General features: G+C 43.9%; 1 protein-coding gene across 3 annotated transcripts in view; it reads right to left on the reverse strand.

The window, feature by feature from the left end:
• Window positions 1-22,650, reverse strand: part of LOC128352560 (NACHT, LRR and PYD domains-containing protein 1b allele 2-like) — a 53,662-nt gene that overhangs the window by 14,220 nt on the left and 16,792 nt on the right. The window contains exons 3-12 of one of the 3 annotated variants that reach the window (XM_053313269.1): window positions 22,075-22,122; window positions 15,480-15,530; window positions 14,980-15,006; window positions 9,976-10,023; window positions 9,843-9,886; window positions 8,416-8,465; window positions 7,093-7,313; window positions 5,702-5,958; window positions 2,366-2,497; window positions 1,576-1,714 (exon numbers count right to left, since the gene is read on the reverse strand). In XM_053313269.1, the coding sequence (XP_053169244.1) occupies window positions 1,576-1,714; window positions 2,366-2,497; window positions 5,702-5,958; window positions 7,093-7,313; window positions 8,416-8,465; window positions 9,843-9,886; window positions 9,976-10,023; window positions 14,980-15,006; window positions 15,480-15,530; window positions 22,075-22,122 (1,017 nt within the window). Of the gene's footprint in view, window positions 1-1,575; window positions 1,715-2,365; window positions 2,498-5,701; window positions 5,959-7,092; window positions 7,314-8,415; window positions 8,466-9,842; window positions 9,887-9,975; window positions 10,024-14,979; window positions 15,007-15,116; window positions 15,212-15,479; window positions 15,531-22,074; window positions 22,123-22,650 lie in introns of those variants that run through there. The other 2 variants (XM_053313270.1, XM_053313271.1) reach the window with 2 other exon arrangements.

The raw sequence follows: 22,650 nt of genomic DNA on the forward strand, positions 1-22,650 counted from the left end.
CATGTGGGGGGAGCGGGGAAGGAGGTATCGGGCAGCTGGGAGGGCGGGTTGGCGGCGGCGGCGTCAATTTTTTTTGCCATTTAGGCCCTCTATCAAGTTGGGGGGGGAGCGGGGAAGGAGGTCTCAGGCAGCTGGGTGGGCAGGGGGGCGGTTGGCGGCGACGGCCACAGAGGCAATATTTTGGGCCATTTTGGCCTTTATTCATGTGGGGGGGGGAGCAGGGAAAGCAGGATCGGCCACCTGGGAGGGCGGGTGGACGGTTTGCGGCGGCCGCCGCGGAGGCAATATTGGGCCATTTAGGCCTTTATTCGTGGGGGGGGGGAGCGGGGAAGGCGGATTCGGCCACCTGGGAGGGCGGGAGGGCGGTTGGCGGCAGCCATCACGGCGGGAAACATTTGGGGCACTTTTGTCCATTTGGCCAACATGGCCGCCCGTCTCTGGGCGGCCGTGTCTTTTTGGGCCGATCTGGGCATGCGCTCCACGCATGCCCAGACCGGCCCAAAAAGACACAGGCAGCACAGCCGCACGCTTAAGGCTTTTATGGTATAGGATACTCCGAAGAGTTCAAAGTGGTTCACAGAACTAGTGCATCGGAGCATGGAGGACCTAGCCACATTGTTTCCATGATTATGATTTTGTAGGTCAGTACAATATTTCAGACTGGACATCATATCTCATGCCCTCATGGCGTGAACATCATGGGTCAATGAATTTCCTTGGTTTTTTTTAAGATCATTTGAAGTTGCCACATCCATAACTATCTCTGTAAATTGAAGGGGTTTTTCCCCCGTTAATTGAATTTCTATATGTATTAGTTTAAAACAAATTACTATTCATACAATTTAAAAAGTAGGGAGAAATGAAGAAAATCTAATCCAGAAAATTATTTTTTTTATTTAAAATAGTTTGCCTAAATAGGATATCTAAAATCCTTCCCTCTGCTACTCTCATATGTTTTGAACTGAAATAAATAATATTCAGTTCAAAAACCATGATCCAGAGAGTTCATTCATTCATTCATTCATTCATGTTCAATGTATACAGCTACATTTTAAGAAGAGCTGTCCTCTAATGTCCTTCCTCAAAATATTCTCTAAACTCCCTTCAAATTCAAAAAGTAGCTTGGTGATGTGGTGAGAAAGGAGTTTGAAAGGAAATTGCTAATAGTGTACATGCTGTATTTTTGCCTTGATTTCCTTTGAATCTGCCCTCACACACAATTCCAACCCACTTTTTAAATCTCAGAAAAATATAAAGAGCAGTATCTAGTCCTGTGGATATTGGAGGCGGGGGGGGGGCATGTTTTGAACCAAAACAACCACCACCAAATAACCAACCCTGGGCATATGTACAGAACATGTGTGTATCTGTGCACTTTCAGATAATGGCCAAATATACTGGTCACAGTTTACCACTGAGTTAAGTTACCAAAGTCTGAAATCTTTCAAACCAGTGAAGTCTGAAAACATAGGATGCTGCTTTAAACCAGTTAGGCCATTGGTCTGTCTAGCTCAATATTGTCTGCATTGACTGGCAGCAGCTCTCCACATTTTCAGACAGTTAATGAACACTTACATTCTCTTAGCTTTGCCTTCCAAACAGTTTCATTAGATTCCAGTTCAACTAAAGTTAAGGTAAGATCCATTGGCTGTTCCATGTATACTTCAATGTAACTTTTCACTTTTAGAAGAGAATCATTGGCAAATTCAATTTCCTAAAAAGTGGACATCAAAGTATTAAAAGCCCAAATTATTCATTTCAAGTATCTAATCAAACAGTTTATTTTCTTAGTTAAGCTTTTCATAGAGGATCTGACTACATGTATATACAGGTAGACCTCGTTATCCATGGGGGGTTCCATTCTCCACTACAACCGCGGATAACGGAACCACAGTTAAACGAGGCATTGAGGCAATGATTGGTGAAAAAAGGTGGAAATAATTTAAGTAAAGTGCCATGCCATGCTCTGCGAGTTTGCAGCTGTCCAGCAATGCTGCCTCAAAGTACCAAATTTGCCATTTTCCCATGAAAAATTTGTGGATTTTATTTTAACACAAAATGGCTTATCTCCTCAAAATGGTGGCCAGAAATGACCTCGGAATTCATTTCCGGCCACAGATTCCAAAACCATGGATATACAAAATTTAACCCTTTTTTAAGGTTGGGTATCAATTACCTGACCACAAATACATGGAGCTGTGGGTGTTGGGACCCTGTATAGCGAGGTCCACCTGTAATGACTTCAAAATGTATAAGGATTCAATTACAATAGCATCTAATCTGATATCAGAACTACAAATGATAAAATACTCTTTCACAAAACAGCAGAAATGTTAAGTCAATTATATAAGAGTGAAGAACATACCTCGGGGGTTATTTCAGCTTCTGGGTCACTAATTAATCTGTATTTCTTTCCACCTTGAAGTAATTTCTGACAAGGAGGTTTCTCAATTTTAATGAATTTCTTACCAGAATTCTTTATAGCTTTTGAGACATCCTAAAATTAAAATAGTGTGTTTAATTGTGACTATCCAATTCAACAATTTGAAGGACTACTTCTAGGCTAGTGAGATTCCCTCTATGTCAAACTTTTAAAAATCTACTGTGACATTAGAGTTCATCACATGCCCTGGCCTTTGAAATTCAAGTTTCAGTGGCTCCCACAATATTGTCTTCCAGGATAACTAACCTATCATCTCTATGATACAATGTGCAAGACTCAACTGAATGCCTCACTGTAACAAAAGAAGCATGTTGTGGCAGAAACAGGTGGACTGCATCACTAGATTGTAAACCTAAGCAATTATGTTCTGTTAAAATCAATGGGACCATGTGACTAATGTCAGATCTGTACCTTAGCTCATGAGTACCACCAAGAGCGTCTGGGACTTCAGCTCCCTACTGAGCATTCTGAAGGAGTACATTGCTTGCCTTCTGTTACTGAAAAAGTGTGTTCCTTGTTATTGAGTGGGCTCAGCCATCAAGGTACAGTTTCACAATAGGTAAACCAGTCCAGGCCCACCTTTAGTTATATAAGTCAAAGCACATTTAGGAATAGACACTTTAAGTTTGGAGGGGAAATCGTCAATTCAGATTGGATGGAGACATCAGAGGTAATCTAGATCTTCTCACTGGATCTAAGAGATGTCAATCTCTGGAATAGTAGGACACCACTCTCTTCAGTTCCTAGAAACATTGGGGAATTAGCCTAAGATACTAATCACCTAATGGCACAGCGAGAAATGACTTGACTAGCAAGCCAGAGGTTGCCGGTTCGAATCCCCACTGGTATGTTCCCCAGACTATGGGAAACACCTGTATCGGGCAGCAGCAATATCGGAAGATGATGAAAGGCATCATCTCATACTGCATGGGCGGAGGCAATGGTAAACCCATTCTGAATTCTACCAAAGAAAACCACAAGGCTCTGTGGTTGCCAATAGTCGACACCGACTCGATGACACACTTTACTTTACTTGTCACTACTTTCCATCTACTAACTGGTTTCCAAAATGGAGACACCATAGAGGAGGCCTGCACAGCATAAGGCCCATCGGGTGGATCTGGCCCATGGGGACATTTTTTCTGGCCGCCAGGTAGATATATTCTGAAGCAATAACAGAGTGAGTGTTAGCAATAAGAGTGAGTGAGCCAGGTGCAGCTGCTTGGGAAGCAGTAGCAGTGATAGATAGAGTGGGATGGAACAATAGCATCAGCAGTATCAGGCAGGCACAGGCACAGCAGACCCCAGAAAGGCAGGAGGGTCACTCTTTTGGTCAGTTCCTTCTTCTTCGATGGGGAGAGATCCTTTGTCCTCTCTGAAAACTGCCACACAACACCATCCTGTGCAAGTTTACTCAGAAATGTGTTCCACAGTGTAGCAAGTAAGAATGTACTTAAGATCCATGTGCTAATCAGTCACCCAAAAACTGGTATTTCATGGGGCTCTTGTGGGTGCATCTCCAAGCTGCAAATACTAGAGTTGCCAATCAGTTGGAAAACCAGATGTCTCAGCCAGGATTTGGAGTTTTGGAGCATCCAAGGGAGGACAGGCCAGTTTCCCCCTCTTGTCTGGTCTTCTTGTCCCCATTTTTTAAAAAATTGGTTCTTTTTATAAATGTGCCCATGCATATATACTAAGCGGAGGGAGCTCTAAAAATGGGCAGGGGTGTGGGCAGCACTAGCCCACACTGTGCTGTTTTATTTAATAAACAATTGAATGTGGTTGCTGTGCCTGGCCATTCATACCCAAACCTCCCCATTGGTACGGCAAAGTGGCAGTGATGGTCCTGGCTAGCTAGCTAGCTGCCTAGTTTGTTCACTTCTGAGGGCTATAATGTCCATGCTCACTTTGCCAATGTTAGTGAGCCATAGAAGTGGAGGACAGGTAGCAAGGAGTCACACTGGTTGGCTTGCTCAAATAACAGTACAACAGACATAGTGCCTGCCTGCCCAGGGAAGCTGAGTAGCAAGTTACATGGCTATGGAGGGTCCAGAGGAACAGATTGCAACCTGCAAGTACAGCAGAGGAGCAGCCACAGGTCATGCCAGGCTAATCACACACATGTGTGTGCAGACAGGAGAAAGAGAGAGAGAGACAGAAAAAGCAGTGGGGAAGATAATCTGGTTCATGTTTCTCTGTTTGTGCTTCATGTGTGCATTAATAAAGTGAGAGGGAGTATTTGGGTCTGCTCTCAGTATGTGTGACACTGTGCACAGATCAAATGAGAGAAAGTGTCTGTGCATTTCTGCTTCCTATGTTTGATCAATGTATGACTTGATCTGTAGTCTGTGAAGTTGTGCACACGACCTCACTGGGGAGGGCAGGCGGGCTGTGGAGAAGGGAGGAGCTTGCTTGCCTTCCCCAACAGATGAGCAGCCCTCCTTTCCGCCACACCACGTGCCCACACAAGTGGCAGTGTGCTGAAGGGAGATGCTGGGAACAGGAGGACTTCCTTCCTCCTGTGTCCCAGGGTGCCCCAGGGCATGTGCACGGCCACTCTTTCCCCCCGGCTTGCTGCCAGGAGCGGACCAGGTGGGAGCCTTTTAAGTCTGCAGCAGTCACCCAGATTATTGCCAGCCAGGTTAAAAACTCGGGCTTGGTGCGGGGGCAGCACTGGGATCAAGCTTCACATGTGCAGCCTAGCCCAGGCTGGGCTGCCCTACTCTTTGTGTCTAGGCTCACTTTCTTGAACGATTTGCTCTACATGAGGGATATTTCTTGCTTCCAGATTGTGGCACAGTTGTAACCTGAATTGCATTGATTGCTGGGGCCCAATATCTTATGTGGATAATATTGCTTGTTAGAAGAAATCTGTAATCACAGGAAATAGCTTTAAGCTTTAGATTAATACTTTATTTTACTGTATTTTATTTCATTTTTATTGTTTTAAATGTTTGTGTGAACTGCTTTGAGGTTTTTGAGTGATAAAGCAGCATAACCAATGAATAAGCAAGCAAGCAAGCAGGCTAGCAATCAATCAAATGCATGTTCTCTAGAGTCTGCCTGCAGATGTATGCAAGGTGTGGCTCCTGTCCTGACCCACTTCCTAACACTTCTACAGACTTCATGAAGATGCATGAAATTTGGAAGCCCCAACAGTGAGGATAGAGGACAAACTACACATTGGGAGCAAACTAAAAGTGATTTAGGTTTATGTATTCAAAAACTATAACCACACACAAAAAAAGTTAATCTCACCTTTATAAATGAGTCGTCGTTACTAGCCACATACACACGGAATGACAAAGAAGGGTGATCATTGACAACTTTGTATAAAATAACAACCCCATGGTAATACACTGGGGTATTTCCATTTCCCTGAACAAGTGGTCCAACAGGAGACAGTGTGCTCACTTGCCATTTGACATGTGTAGCTGAATGATCAACAGACTGTTCAAATTGTGCACCATTACTTTTGAAATGGAATACTTTGAAGGTCATGTCAGATAAACAATCTGCAAAGAAATGCCAAAGTGTCAACATTTCAGAAATGTACAACAGTAGAGATATAAGGTCTTTAAGATACCCTAAGAACCACCTTCTCCCACATGTATCTACCTGCCTTATAAGATCCACAAGAGAGGCCCTCCTGAGCATCCTACCATCAGTGAAGGCTTGGTTGTTAGGGCACAGCAGAATGGACACTAAGGACACAGCAGAATGGAGCTCTGTCCCACAGTATGTGTGGCACCCTCTCTGCTCACCTTCAGACAAAATCATAAAACTTGGGTATTTCAACAAGTCTTTGGAACCCAAAGATAACTTTTTTCTTTATTCTTAACTGCTACTCTGTTGTGTTTGTATTTTTACTCTTCTATTAATATTAGGCTTGTGCCCGAAACGTTTCGGAGGCCATTATGGAGGCCTCCGAAACGTTTTGGCTCCGGGGCCCGTTTCGGTGCTTCGGCACCGGCGGGGGTAGTCCTTTAAGGGCGGGGGAGGGTGCACTTACCCCTCCCGCCGCATATCCCCCGCCGGTGCTCCGTCACTGTTAAGCCCCTTGGGGTTCCCTGCTGCCCCGTTTCTGTCATCGGCCGGAAGTGGCCAGAAAAAGCAAGAGCGTGTGCGCCCGTCATGCGCGCGCACCTGCACGGCAGATGGGTGCGTGCACTCCCGCAACGGGCGCACGCGCGCTTGCTTCTTCCGGCCACTTCCGGCCAATGACAGAAACGGGGCGGAGGGGCTTAACAGTGACGGAGCGCCGGCGGGGGATATAGCACATACAGCACTTACATTTATATACCGCTTTATAGCCGGAGCTCTCTAAGCAGTTTACAATGATTTAGCATATTGCTCCCCAACATTCTGGGTATATGCAGCAGGAGGGGTAAGTGCACCCTCCCCCGCCCTTAAAGGACTACCCCCGCCGGTGCCGAAGAAACTTCGTGCACATCCCTAATTAATATGCCGTTTAGTGTCCTTTTAAAAATGGTTTTATGCTGCCTTTATATTTTTGTTATTTAAATTGTCTTTATTGATTGTTTTATTGCTGGCTATTTAATTATGTTTGTAAGCTACCTTGGGATAAACATCAAACAAACAAACAAACAAATAAAATGTGTGTTTTGAATTCAGTGCACAGTCCTTACCTTTCAGGCAGAGGGCATGTGGAAACTGAATGGATGTAAGAACAGAGGGTGATGTACATGTGACATCAAATATAGGGCCTCCAACCATCCAGGGCTCTTTAACATAAGCAGCATACTTGCTCCAGGACAAAAGGGAATATTGAATGACAGCAGCTTTTGTTACTTCAAAGATTAAACCTGTGATCTCACACTGATAAATTCCTTCAGCATCCAGCTTCAACCTGAAGCATGAAACATATACAACACATGTAGCACACCTTTTATTACATGCAACATACACTTACTACAAAGAAGATCATACATGATCATTTATTTCCTTTTCTTCTAAATACTATGAAAAATACATGAATGGAAACCGATGTGGTCCCTGCTCTTCCTCATCTGAACAGGAAGCTGGCCTCTTTGTAGACCTTCCCTGTTTTAAGAAATGCACTTTAGAAACATTGAAGATGGCCTTTGCTTCAGATATTCTACCAAAGAAAAATAAAAGTTTAACTTAAGACTGGTGACACATATTACAAAAAATATAAGGCAAAAAAAATAAAATTGCAAAACCAAATATTGAGTTTCTAGCTTTCCATCATCTTTGGGTAGGCTGTTCAACAATATGCTGAGTAGTAATCTCTGTGTACAGTTTCTTTATATTGTTTTTCTTACCTACTGCTTTCTCTGAATGCATTCAGATGTGTTTTAATACTGCACAATAGGGCTTGCAGGTATTTCATTTGTTTCAATTTTCTATACAGCAGGCTTAAAGTTCACAATTTTTATTTTATATGTGTAGCCACAAATTAATTATTAAAATTAATCATGAATTTTTATAGCATAAGAATATACAACTCACCTTGCAAAGATTCTACTTTGAAATGTGTTAGGTGGCCCAGTCCTAGCAACAACATCCTACAATTATCAAAGTGAGCAGAACCAGCTATCTACTAATATCCAAATTACCAAAGAAAATAAAAAAAGATTCCCCCTCCCTGCCTTTACCTCTCCCCTTCTGTTCTCTCTCCACCCATATCACTCAAGGGGCTAGGCAGAAGGAGAGAAGACACTTTGCTCTTTCTGTACAGCTAGTTGAAAAATATGGGGATAAAAACAGAGCAGAGGGAGAATGTCCTACACTGCTCTTCTATCCCACTTATTGTGTGAAAGTGTGCATGTGTGTATTTGTAAATCTGCAAGCCTGTGTATGAAAGCATTCATGTGTGAAAACATGGGGAGGAAATCCATTCCACAAATGTTCATGGACATTCCAAAATCTATTCCACAAATTATCACTTGTCTGTCATACAGTGATTAGATGAAGTAGACAAAACCTACCAAAATTGTCCTCTGGCAAGTCGTCTGGGGGTTACTTGTTCTTGTTGTCCCTTTATGTTAAAAAATAATTAAAAAGCAAATTGGTGAGACACTAGTGTATCCTTTATGAAGCAACACTTAACACAAATGGCTACCCGGATTTTCAACAGGGATGTGCACGAAATGGATTTTGCATTTTATTTTGAGCTCAGAAAAGAATACAGATGACCAAAATGTATCTTTGAAACAGCAGCCGAACTGGTTGTCTGAATGAAACAAAACCCCAACTGTTTCAAGTGTTTTGGTAATAGGGAACAATGGGGAAACTTGAAACACCCCATTGTTCCTCATGGGTAGCTCCTAGGAACACTAAAGTACGTTGAGTGGTAGGGCATGATAAGTGCTACCTATCAACTAAACCACAAAAAAATGGGCAAGGGAGTGATTTTAAACAAATTTTTACCTTTTCCCCAAGGATCCTATGGGGGTTTGGGGAAAAGGTTAAAAATTTGTTTAAAATTGCCCGCTTGCCTATTTCTTTTGTGGGTTGGATGATAGGTAACACCCATCATGCCCTATCAGCCAACCCACTTTGGTGTCCCTATGACTACCCATGGGGAACAATTGTGTGTTTAGAGTTTTTCCATTGTTTCCTGTGGCCAGAACAAGCTGCAATCATGGAGTATATGTTTTGCATTGCAATTTGCAATGCATTTTGCAACACTGCTTTGAAAAACACTGCAGACTCACACAGTAAAAGGTAATTTGATCCTCCCAACACAGCACACACATTTCAAACATACTTCAAAATGGCCAAAAAAGAATCACTGACCCAGAATCCACTGCCAGCCACAGTGCCTGCGCTGCAATAACATCATTGGTACAAGTTGCTCTCTCACACACAATTATGACTCCTTACATTACTTCCTAGCATTGCAACACCTGCCACAGTAGCACCCTTAGCAGCAAACACAGCCATAAGCTTAACTAGAGCAACTTCAGTCACAGTTTGACTGATTACACCTTGCAATGCAGATTGCAGAGCAGACCAGGGTAGTGAGTGAAGCACAAGTTAGTCTCAAGGCCAGATATGGAGCTCATCACAGATATCACCAAGAAATATTCCATACACACAGAGTGCTGCCACTGTCTATTTCTCACCACAATACAATCTCACAAACAAAAGGAAGGAAGGCAACCAAGCTCTGCCTTTGTCAATCTGAGATCCAGCAAAACCAGATAGAAAACAAGGGGAAAACAGCAAGGGAAAAACAGGCCTCCAAAATGGTGCTTGAAATGTTGAAACATTTCAATCAAAACGGGGTTGTTTTGTTCCAAGTTTGAAACAGGCCCTTTATTTAAAATGTGTTTTGTTTCAAGCTCCAAGCACTTGAAATGGCCCATTTCAAGTCAAAACATTTTACACATCCCTAATTTTTAAAACCTACCTGTTGAATCCTGCAATGTTCACAGTGCTGTTGGATGTTAACCCCTAAATGGACACAAAGAAAACAAGATTTTTTTAAAACTGGAAATTATTAAAGTTGTCAAGCACACATGAGTCCAATAAAGGTACTATACCTGATTTAACGCAATATGACAGTGGTGCTTTTTCTTCCAGTTCTTCATCTATAAAATATTAATTAGTTTGTATATTTCATTATTTTGATAAAAAATACATTTCAAATGACTGCATAACCATTTGAAGCCATATCAGGCTCCTTGAGTAAGTGCTTTCTGCTTCATTGCGAAATTCACTCCAGCATGCCTTGTATTAATTCTGCATGCACTATAAATTTGCCAGCATTCTAGGCAAAACTCTGTTCAGGGTAGTCCTGTGCACCACTGCAATAGCTAGTGCAATTGAGATGAAGCTACTCCCCTACCCCCATTATCACAAATTCTTTTTCTTTAAACTACCAGAAATAGAATGAAGTAGTGTCATAATTTTTATGTGAATGAGTATAAAAGCAGTATTAGCAAAAAATAATTTATCCAGTATTAAAAACCACAAGTTCTGCAATACTTGAAGACTAAAGACATAATAGTCCCCTAACACTAGAACTTGAGGTCACCCAATAGAGCTGACTGGCAGTAGATTCAAGGCAAAATTAAGAACTTCTTCACACACCGTATAATTAACTCAAAGAATTTGCTTCCAGGTGATGTGGCAATGACCACTGGCCTTGATGGCTTTAAAAGGGGATTGGACAAAATAATGGAGGAGAAGAGGTCTATCAGCGGTTACTGTCCATTCATAGTAGTACCCACTACCACCACTACTAGTTAAATGTACTGTCGTACACTGCTTGGTATACTGTACAGGCTGTTGAGACCAACATGCCTGTGGGCTTCCCACAGTCATATGACTGGCCACTGCTGGAAATGTGTGTGTGGAGGGGGGGGCGGACTGAGGAAGAAAGATGTAGGCTGGATTCAGATGTGGCACAGAATCTACATGCAAAGCCAGTAACAGATTTGTCCATGATTCTCTGAACCTATGCCAAGGCAGAAAGTGAAGTTCACACAGGGCGCCAAACCAAGACATATAACCAAAATTTGATGTTAGCTTGCTAAACCAAGCGATTGTTCTCATGACCATGGAGGTAGGGGAGGTGGGGAGGTGCAGCTTCACTTACCTCCCCCCACCCCCGAACGATTGGCAAAATGTTGGTGGGAGTGCCGTCCACGCTTCCACATGATCCATTGTCGGAGAGCTGGGATGACATGTCCCAGCCCCCAGGTATCCCACAATGGGCCGCATGCCAAGCACAGTGCATTGGGGAATTCCCCCTGGAGATGGGCGCTCTAGGCACTCGTCTCTGTGTGCGACCGGGCTGGAAGCGGCCTGAGCTTGCACACAAGCAGGAAGCCTGGGTTAAGGGAGTGCTCACTGCCTTAAACTTGGCTAACAGCCGGGCCAGGCAGCACTGCCCCTCTGGGATTGGGCCCAATTCCAGTGGTTCTCATGCTCAGCCTAATCCAGTCTGGGCTTCCCTAGCCTGGGTTAAGCTGCGTGTGAGAACAGCCTCCAAGTGATGCTTGCCCTGAGGTGCATATTATGTCCGAACCCATGCTCTTCATGAGCCTTTGGTTCTTTCCAGGCAATCCAGCCCCCTTTGCCATCAGTCTGTGAGGCAGCTGATATAGGGAAGGCTTGCCAGTCAAAGGGCAACACAAGACAGGCTCCGATAGCAACCAGGGCCTTTTGGGGAGGCACAGAGAGGCTGATTAGGGGTGTGCATGGAACCGTCTGGCCCGGTTCAGTACAAGGCCACACCGGCCTCGAATGGAACTGGGTCCGTTTGGTCCAGCCCCTATCAAACCCCCCCTGGTCCACCAATGTTCATAGACATTTGCAGAGGGCATTTGCACAGAGGGCATTTGTGCATGCGTGGCAGCCACCAAAATGGCGGCCGTCCGCTCTTACAGAGGCCCGAAAGGGCCCAAAAGGCTTTACTTACCAGGCTGCGGCGGTGATGAGGAAGGCCGGCGGGGGGAGAGGGAACCCATGCAGGCCCCCACCCCACCCTGCAGCTTCAGCAAGCCCTCCGAAGGGGCTACAGGTACTTCAGTAACTTTAAAAAAATTTTTAAAAAAGTTTGCAGACCTGCCGGACCAGACCCGGAGGTCTGGTTCTGGTCTGATGGAACCGGGGAGGGTTTCAGTTCAATCACGAACCCCCAAATCGAACCGCCGGACCGGTCCGCACATCCCTAAGGCTGATTCAGCTCAACGACTCCTAAAAAACTGCAGTCCACATCTGTAAAGCCAACTTCAGATTCTCTTTATCCTTCTGGCTGGGGCAACTGCAGGTTCCCCACTATTTGTGAACTCAGCCATATAAAAAGAGAGAGAGGACAAAAATGGACAGAAAGACAGGGGCAGAGAAAGAGATAAAGAGAAGATATGGACAGAAAGAGAGGAGAGAGTGAAAAAGACAACACTGGACAGAAAACCATATGTTTATAATAATGAGCAAGCAGAATGGAGAGAGAAAGAAGATGCATTGCTGTGATGTTTCATTCACACCAGCCTAGAAAATTGATCGAATATACTTGCCTGCTTCTATACCTCTTGTGCTGCTACTTCTCCACCTGCCCTGCTTTAAAACCCTTCTGTGCCACTTCCTGCCTTATCAGCCTACATCTGCAACCCCATCACTCTCCGGAGCCATGCTAACCGAAGTAACTGGACCCACAGCAGCCAAGGATTTATGTGACACACTAATTCCAGAGGGGTTGCAGGTCATACTTTGGGAAACCGAGTATTCATTGTTTATCAGCCTATTACTGATAATTTATTTACTGATAAATAAAGGAATAAATAAATCACAAATAAGATATAAAAAATTGTTGTACACTCTTCTCTGCTGTCCTGCACACTTATAACACTGAGGATGTAAGAGATGTGTTATAACCTCAATGTAAGAAGTACTGTTCTGTGTCATTCAGAAAAGTTGTTCTCATGACCAAAAATGTCAGGGGTAGGGAGGGCTGGTGGAGAGGCAGGCTCTTATCTGCCTCCCCACACACAACCAAAGTTGTACAAGCAGCTCTGCTGCTCATGCAGCACACGAGCCACATGGCACCGAGAAGCAGATCCAGGAGCTGGAGGAGGAAGTCCTCCGGCATCCCACAGTCCTCCGGCATCCCACCCTGCTAGGAGCATGGTGCATTGAGGGATTTCCCCTCAGCCGGGGAAATCCCTCAGCATTCACACAATGGGGAGTGGGAGAGAAGGGCACACTTGCACCCTTCCCCTCCACTATTAGCCTGTGTAAAAAAATACACAAGCTACTCTGTCATGGAGGGCTGGGATCCCAGTGCCTCTCACAACCAGGCCATATCCAGGTAGGGCTGCCCTACCTGGGTAAAGCCAGTCATTAAAATGTATACATCCAGACTAACAATGCTCTAGTGCAATGAGTTAAATTGCACACACCTAAGAAGTTTGTGGAGCTGTGGAATGTTGCAATTTTCTGTGATGTTGTGCAACCAATAGGAGAAGGCCTTCTCTGGGAGACTTACAAGATTGTGCAACATATTGTACAACCGATCGACATCTCCTGCTTCCTCAAGAACTAGTCTGGAAGAGATGTTCCCTTTTTAGCACAACATCCTTACATTTTAGTTCAATAGGATTAAGCTGGTGCAACATTAGTCTGGATGTAGTCCATTGTCATAACAGTATCTCTCTATAGTGATGTCTAGTTTAGCAGTGTAATGAAGTGCCTGTACAAACTGCCTGCACATAACTGATTATCAGTACAAATAAAAAAGTATAACAGATTACATGGCAACAGTAATGTGTGAGTTATAAACAGAAACTAATGAGAATGGAAATGGTTTGGAGGCTTGATAAACAGCTGTTATAAAGCATGTTTGAATTAAGGGCCAAACCAGAGCTATATTTTATAATGTGTGTGTTCAGCAGTAGTGTCCAAGCATTTAGGGACACAAGAGCCCAGATGGATCTGTCCAAAAGCCCATCTAGCCCAGCATTCTAACAATGATTAGCCAGATGTCACTAGGAAGTTGACACTTCCTAGTGTCACTGCAGGGAAGCAACAGCCCTCTGTTGTTTATCCTGAGCAACTGGCATTTTAACAATATATCACTCCTTAATACATAGGTTCCATTTAGCTATCATGGCGAGTATTCATTGATGCTTACCCTCCAGATATCCTTAATTCTGCCACTCATATTGTCTAACCATAAGATATCACTTTGAATTTTACTTACAAAACCAATAGTGGGCACATACATATACTCTCCAGGGATCATAGCTCAATGGAAGAGCATCTGTTTTGCATGCAGAAGGTCCCAGGTTCAATCCCTGCCATTTCCAAGTAGGGCTGGGAAATATTTGCCTGAAATCCCAGAGAGCTGCTGCCAGTCATTGTAGACCAGGGCTACACAACTTCAACCCTCCAGTTGAAGGGCCTGCCATCTGCAGGTGCCCTGTACAGGTTTTACAGGGGTAAAGAATTAGGATTTTTAAAGGTAGGCAGGGTTCCCCCCTTTGCTTGTAAAGGGGAATCTTCCCAGGATTGTCCTTCAAGGCATGTCCCCTCAAACCACAGAACCGGTTCCGAACCAGTTCAGCCCGGTTCAATACTCAGACTGGACTGGGGGCCAGTTTGACTCAAATCAGCTCACAATCTGGTGGTCTGGTTCGAGTTCTGCTTGAACTCAAACCAAACCGCCGGAATCAGTTCTGTGCACACCCCTACTTACTACTGGCCACTGTAGTTGGGGATGATGGGAGTTGTAGTCCAACAAAAGCTAGAGGGCCAAAGTTGTGCAGCCTTGTTGTAGACAATACTGAGTTAAATGGACCAATGATCTGACTCAGTATAAGGTAGCTTTCTATGTAACACTCATATGAATATCTTAGTTGCTAATATTGCTGGCTAATATTCAATAAAAATAATCTTTTTAAAACTATGCCATGTTCCATTTAATGTAGACATTCAGTAATTTGCTTTCCATCTGCTTTCCTTCTCAGTATTTTGCAAACCACTCTTTATAGATGTTTACCTTGAAAAGAAATAAAATGAAGAATAAACTGAATTGCACTCACTTGATTTGTCATCTGCCTCATCTGTATCTGTAAATGAAAAAGCACAATTGTTGAAATAATGCAATGTTAATTTATTTAAAATATAGATAGGTGCAGGGATGTAAACACATGAATTCAAAAATATATTTGCCACTCACAGACAGCAACCATTTCCTCCAATTCTTTTCCTGTCCATCCTGTTTTGCGGCTTATGCTGCCAATTTCTAAGCATGTTAATGGCCTGTTGTTGCTGTGACTACAGCCTTCACACAAAGACTTGTTTTTAACAAGTATTCTGTCTGAGATAAAATACTGTTTGCCATCTTTTCCCTTTTCTTCTTCACTCATAAATGGCCATGGGAGCAACATATCCAAAGAAAAGCAGCAAGGGAATGTACTAGTAAAAGCAAAACGCTGTGTTACATAAGTAGCTGCTAACCATTGTTTTAACAATTTAAGCTGTGTATAACAGTCAGTGAGAGAGAATATGGATCAAAATATGCTGCAAAATAATTACTTACCAGACTCACTTTCAGAGTTGCTCTCAGAGCTGCCGTTACAACTGTCATTACCTTTACAAAATGAAAATCTATTAGATCTGGCAATATTTAAACAATTAAAACAGCATTCAATTCTAATTTGGAAATACGACAGACTTGTTAAAGTAAATAACCATGGTGCCTTTATCAGAACTTCCTGGGAAATCTCAGAAGGTCTTAATAGGTACAATAATTAAGTTGCAACATTTACTCATTTTTTTTAGTTAGATTAAAAACTTTCTGATCAACTAAAATAATGTGCTGATCAGTGTTCCCTCTAACAGGGATAGCCAGATGTTGTTGACTACAACTCCCATAATCCCCAACCAAAAACCATTGCAGCTGGGGATTCTGGGAGTTGTAGTCAACAACATCTGGGAATCTCTGTTAGAAGAAAGACTGGTACTGAGTAATGTGATAGCAGAAATAAATAAATAAATAAATAAATATGTGTATATGTATATATATGAATGAGAGAATTGCAGATGGCAAGCCCATCTTTGAAGAGGCATCCCCTTTTCTCTCTCGCACAAAAAATAATTCTTTTTACAACACATACAGTTCATTACACATTAATGTAAAAGCCATCACAGTATGCTCTTCAGAATGAATGGATTGAACCCTAGTAGTTCCATGAATAGAAGAAGAACAAAAGAGTGGGACATGTCCCTGTACCCCCTGAGAATCTGCTCCTGAGGGACATATTTTTGAGAGCATGGCTGGCCCAAGCTATTGCAGTGCCTGAGGCAAGATAACAAATTCTGCTTTGCCCCATGGCGCCCTTTCAAAACCAACCCTTGCAAGCTTTGAAAGTAGCACACAGAGTGAGTTGGAGGCATGTTTGCCAGCAGCCTCCTCTTCTCTCCTCATACTTCTTGCAAGATTGGCGTGTGAAGAGAGGCACTCCTTTAAAAGCTTGCAAAGCTTGGTATACAGGACTACAGGGGCTGAAGTGGCAAGATAGATGATTGGAGCGCAAGTGGAGAAAGACTTGACTAAAATCTGACAGATTACAACACAGAGCACACTTGAAGCTCTGTACTCAGGCGATACATGTGGCAAAGAAACAATTCTTTTCTGTTGGTATTGCATCCGCAAACTCATACCCAAAGGAGTTGTTCGGGGTTGTGAGAAGGCTAATACATGCCCCTCCTCCCTTGAATCCGAATTTGAAACCATCAATTACAGGCTGTGACATTTTTAATGAGTTATTTTTGGATAAAATATCTCGTATTCAGGCCAACTTAAATTTGGACCCCACAATAACTACAGTGTCTGATGTGGAAGTGTCCAGCAACTCCTCTTATGTGGTTAGGCTGGATCAGTTTCAGTTTGTGACTCCTGAAGATGTGAACAAGCTGCTTGAAGTAGTGCAGCCTACCACCTGTTCTATTGACCATTGTCCAATATGCCTTATAATATCTGGCAGGGGGGTTGTTCTAGAAGACCTGGTAGAAATCATAAGTGCTTCTCTGAGGGAGGGCAGGATGCCTCCTTGTCTCAAAGAGGCAATCATTAGGCCTCTTCTGAAGAAGCCTGCCTTGGATCCCACAGAGTTAAGCAACTATAGGCCTGTCTCCAACCTCGCATGGCTGGGCAAGGTAATTGAGAGGGTGGTGGCCTCCTAGCTCCAGGCAGTCTTTCCAATTTCCAGGCAGAGGAAACTGATTATCTAGATGCATTTCAGACTGGCTTTCAGGCAGACAATGGGGTGAAGACTGTCTTGGTCAGCCTGATGGATGATCTCCAATTGGGAATTGACAGAGGGAGTGTGACTCTGTTGGTCCTTTTGGATCTCTCAACGGCTCTCAATACTATCAACCATAATATCCTTCTGGAGCATCTGAGGAGCCTGGGGGTGGGAGGCACTGCTTTGCAGTGGTTCCGCTCCTACCTCTCAGGCATATTCCAGATGGTGTCCCTTGGAGACCGTTGCTCTTCAAAATCATATTGAACTTTCATATAATGTTCCTCAGGACTCCATCTTGTCTCCAATGTTGTTTAACATTTACATGAAACCACTGGGAGAAACCAACAGAAGATTTGGTGCAATCAGTTTGCTGACACCCAAATCTTTTTCTCCATGTCAATGTCATCAGGAGAAGGCATAACCTCCCTAAATGTCTGCCTGAAGACAGTAATGGGCTGGATGAGGGAAAACAAACTGAGATGGAATTCAGATAAGACGGAGGTACTTATTGTGCAGAGTTGGAACTCAGGAGATGATTTTAATCTGCCTGCTCTGGATGGGGTCACACTTCCCAGAAGGAACAGATACAGAGTCTGAGACTGCTTCTGGATCCAAAGCTCCCACTAGTGTCCCAGGTTGAGGCGGTGGCCAGAGGTGCCTTCTATCAGCTTTGGTGGATATGCCAGCTGTGTCCGTTTCTTGAGATAAACAACCTCGGTACAGCGGTACATCTACTGATTTATCTCCAGACTTGATTACTGTAATATGCTCTATGCAGAGCTGGCTTTGTACATATTATTATTATTATTATTATTATTATTATTATTATTATTATTATTATTATTAAAACTTTTATACCGCCCTTCCAAAAGGCTCAGGGCAGTTTACATTAAAACACCATTAAAATCAATTTATAATTAAAACAAAAAATTATAAAACATAAAACAATGATTAACAATTAAAAACATCATAAAACAACAATTAAACAATCAGAACAATTTAAAAACAAGTTTTAAAAAGCTGAGAAAGCCTGGCTGAAGAGATGTGTTTTCAGGTGTTTTCTGAAAATTGCCAAAGATGGGGAGGATCGTATCTCAGCAGGGAGCGCATTCCACAATCTCGGGGCAGCAGCCGAGAAGGTCCGTCTCTGTGTAGCCACCAAACGAGTTGGTGGCAACTGGAGACGGACCTCCTCAAGTGACCTCAGCGGCCGGTGGGGCTCATAGCGAAGCAGACGCTCTCTTAAATACCCAGGGCCTAAGCCGTTTAGGGCTTTATAAGTTATAACTAGCACTTTGTATTTTGCCTGGAAACCTACTGGCAGTCAGTGTAACTCCATCAACAAAGGAGTAATGTGGTCTCTCCGAGATGACCCAGAGATCAACCTGGCTGCCGCATTCTGGACCAACTGAAGCCGGACAAATTGGTCCCCGTCTAGAACAGGCAGATCAAAATTGTCTCTAGAGTTCCGACCCCGCACAATAAGTACCTCCATCTTATCTGGATTCAGCTTCAGTTTATTCTCCCTCATCCAGCCCATTACTGCTTCCAGGCAGGCATTTAGGGAGGATATGCCAACTCCTGAAGAAGTTGACATGGAGAAATAGATCTGGGTGTCATCAGCATACTGGTAACACCCAGCTCCAAATCCCCTGATGATCTCTCCCAGCAGTTTCATGTAGATGTTAAAAAGCATTGGAGAAAGTATGGAGCCTTGAGGAACACCATACTTAAGCTCAGATTTTGAAGAGCAACAATCTCCAATCGACACCATCTGGAATCTGTCCGAGAGGTAGGAGCGGAACCACTGTAAAACAGTGCCTCCCACCCCCAACCCCCTCAGACGTTCCAGAAGGATACTATGGTCGATAGTATCGAAAGCCGCCGAGAGATCCAAGAGGACCAACAGAGTCACACTTCCTCTGTCCATTGCCAATTGGAGATCATCCATCAGGCCGACCAAGGCAGTCTCCACCCCATAGCCCGCCCGAAAACCAGTTTGAAATGGGTCTAGATAATCAGTTTCCTCCAAGACCGCCTGGAGCTGAGAGGCCACCACCCTCTCAATTACCTTGCCCAGCCATGGGAGATTGGAAACTGGCCTATAATTGCTCAACTCTGAGGGATCTAACGCAGGCTTCTTTAGAAGAGGTCTAATAATTGCCTCCTTAAGACAAGGAGGCATCCTGCCCTCCCTCAGAGAAGCATTTATGATTTCTACCAGGCCGCCTACAACAGCCTCCCTGCTAGATAGAACAAGCCATGTTGGACAAGGATCAAGAGGACAAGTGGTAGGCCTCACCGCTCCAAGCAGCTTGTCCACATTATCAGGAGTCACAAACTGAAATTGATCCAGCCGAATCGTATAAGAGGAGTTGTCGGACACCTCCAGTTTAGACATCAAATTAATTGTGGAGTCTCCATCTAGGTCGGCCCGAATCCGAGAGATTCTGCCTGCGAAAAATTCATTAAACACACCACAGCGGGTAACTGATGCCTCCAAATTCTGGTTCAAGAGAGAGGGAGCAGATACTAGTCCCCTGACAACCCTGAACAACTCCGCCGGATGTGAACTCGCAGAGGCAATACGGGCAGAAAAGAACCGCTTCTTTGCCGCACGTATCGCCTGAGCATAGATTTTTAAATGTGCTCCATGTCATAATCTGTCGGATTCGAGTCGAGTTTTTCTCCACTTGCACTCCAGTCACCTACCTTGCCGCTTCAGCCCCTGTAGATCTTCTGTATACCAAGGGGCCAATTTTGAAGCAGGTCGGAGGGGACGCTTAGGAGCGATCGTGTCTACTGCCCTGGTGAGCAAGTTGTTCCAGTTCTCAACCAGGGCATCAACAGGATCACCAGCAGAGCCAACATTACATCCCTCCAAGGCTTCTTGGAATCCTACCGGATCCAGTAACCTCTTTGGGCGGACCATTCTAATAGGCCCCTCGCCCCTGCAGAGGTGGGAAGTGGTTGTAAGTCCAACCTTAACCTGATGGTGGTCCGTCCATGACAACGGGGAGATCGTAGGAGTCCCCATCCTCGGAGCACCACCCTGATCAGAATAAAAGACCAAATCAAGCGTGTGACCTGCAATATGCGTCGATCCAGAGACCGCTTGGGATAGGCCCATAGTCGTCATGGCTACTATGAACTCCTGAGCTACCCCGGACAAACTGGTCCCAAAATGAACATTAAAGTCCCTCAGCACCAAAAGTCTGGGAGACTCCAACGCAAGTTCCGCGACCAAGTCCATGAGCTCAGTAAGGGATTCCATTGGGCAGCGGGGCGATCGGTACACCAACAGAAGTCCCAATCTATCCCTGGTCCCCAAACTCAAGTACACACATTCGATATGGTCCGATACCCTAACAGGGACCCTGGTAAGGGAGATGTTATCCTTATAGACCACAGCCACTCCACCTCCCCGCCCACGTCCCCTCACCTGCTCCTCTACAGCATATCCTGGCGGGAGAAGCTGGGACCAAACTGGACCACTAGCCTCCCCCAACCAAGTCTCAGTAATACACATCAGGTCGGCCCCTTCATCCATGATCAAATCATGGATGGGTTTTGATTTATTTTGGATCAACCTGGCATTGCAGAGGAGCAAGGTAAGGTTATGTGGGATGTTGGCAGTGCTCCCTGAGGTCAAAGAGCTGGCAGGACAGCCGGAAAGGGGGACAGCTATTAGATTTCTGACCACCCTTCCCCTGGAACAGCCTGCTGACCTGCCAGCATTTCTTCTTCTATTCCCCACCCCCACAGGAATAGCTGCCCCACCTTCAACGAAGGCACTCCCTGGCTCCCCATCTCCAGACAAACCCACACACATTACAGCTTCAACCCTGGAAACTGGAAAGTCTGGAAACTGCAGTTGGTACAGAATACGGCAGCCAGGTTGGTCTCTGGGTCGTCTTGAAGAGAGCATATTATTCCTGTATTGAAAGAACTTCACTGACTGCCGATAAATTGCTGGGCAAAATACAAGGCGCTGATTATAATGGATAAAGCCCTAAACAGCTTAGGCCCTGGGTATTTAAGAGAACGTCTTCTTTGCCATGAGCCCCACTGTCCACTGAGACCATCCGGAGAGGTTCATCTGCAGTTGCCACCTGCTCATCTGGTGGCTACTCAGGGATGGACGTTCTCTATTGCTGCCCAAGACTTATGCACTCCCTACTGAAATAAGACCCTCCCCACCTCTTTTTAAAAAGGCAGTTGAGAAACATTTGTTCACCCAGGCTTTTAATGAGATTTGCAGTTTTTATAGTTTTTAACATTGTGTTAAATTTTAAATTATTTTAATGTTTTAACATTTTAATTTTATTTTAATGTGTAAAGTTTTATTGTAAACCACCCAGAGATGCAAGTTTTGGGCAGTATACAAATGTGTTAAATAAATAATCAACCAACCAATCAATCAATCAGGTAATGGACCTAATAACCACCAATGCCTTGGCTAGAAAACAACAAATAATCTAGCTGTACAAAGTTTAGAAACCACCAAGACATAACATTTCAAAGCTAAAATAATGTGCCTCTTTAGATTAATTGATAGAAGTTTTCAACAGCCTTTCAATAAAATGTGTGTTTTGAATGTTTCTTTACCAATAAGCTAATACTTGCCCCTGCTAACTGGGCAAAGAGGCACCTTTGAACATGGTGATTCTCTTTATTGAGCAGGGGGAGAGTAACTGGCCCTATCCACCCCCAGCACAGTACCTCCAGTGACTGTTGCTGGTGTCTATCTTGTGTTTCTTTTTAGATTGTGAGCCCTTTGGGGACAGAAATCCATCTTATTTATTTGTTATTTCTCTGTGTAAACTGCCCTGAGCCATTTTTGGAAGGGCGGTATAGAAATCAAATAAATAAATAAATAATATTTACCCAATTGATTTTCTTGAGAAAAATCTTCATCTTTAGAGTTGTCATTATCTGTTTTGTGGGAAAGTATTAAATAATATTTTTTTTTTCTAAAAACAAGAGAACATTATGTTTAGAACACATAAAGATTTGTGGACCAACTTTGTGGACCAACTTTATAAGACTGTGAATAATTATTCCTAGGGATCTTTGGGCACCTGAAGAGATTTCCCAAATGCCACTGTGTCCCACCCCTCTATCTTGTAGGTACAGGAGGTGGGGCACCTCTTGCAGTTTTGACTGAATAGGAGTTTGATTCAAATGAGCACACACAATGTGTGACTCTACCCTCTGAACCCAGGATTACATGGCAGCAACCACTGGTGCTGCTATTTGCCATCTGTCCTGTTGCAGTGCAAAAGAACCAAGTAATGACACTTGCATGACATCACAGAGGACATCACATTTCTACACTATCAAGCAATCAAACTCCTTATAGCTGCACTACTGAGTATCTAGTACTGCAACACTAAGAAGTTGGATCACCTCCCTCCTCCTTCCAACGAGGAGAGCAGCAAACGAACCTCCCAGCACCCCATG

Source organism: Hemicordylus capensis, chromosome 3, assembly GCF_027244095.1.
Source record: "Hemicordylus capensis ecotype Gifberg chromosome 3, rHemCap1.1.pri, whole genome shotgun sequence".
NCBI classification, from domain to species: domain Eukaryota; kingdom Metazoa; phylum Chordata; class Lepidosauria; order Squamata; family Cordylidae; genus Hemicordylus; species Hemicordylus capensis.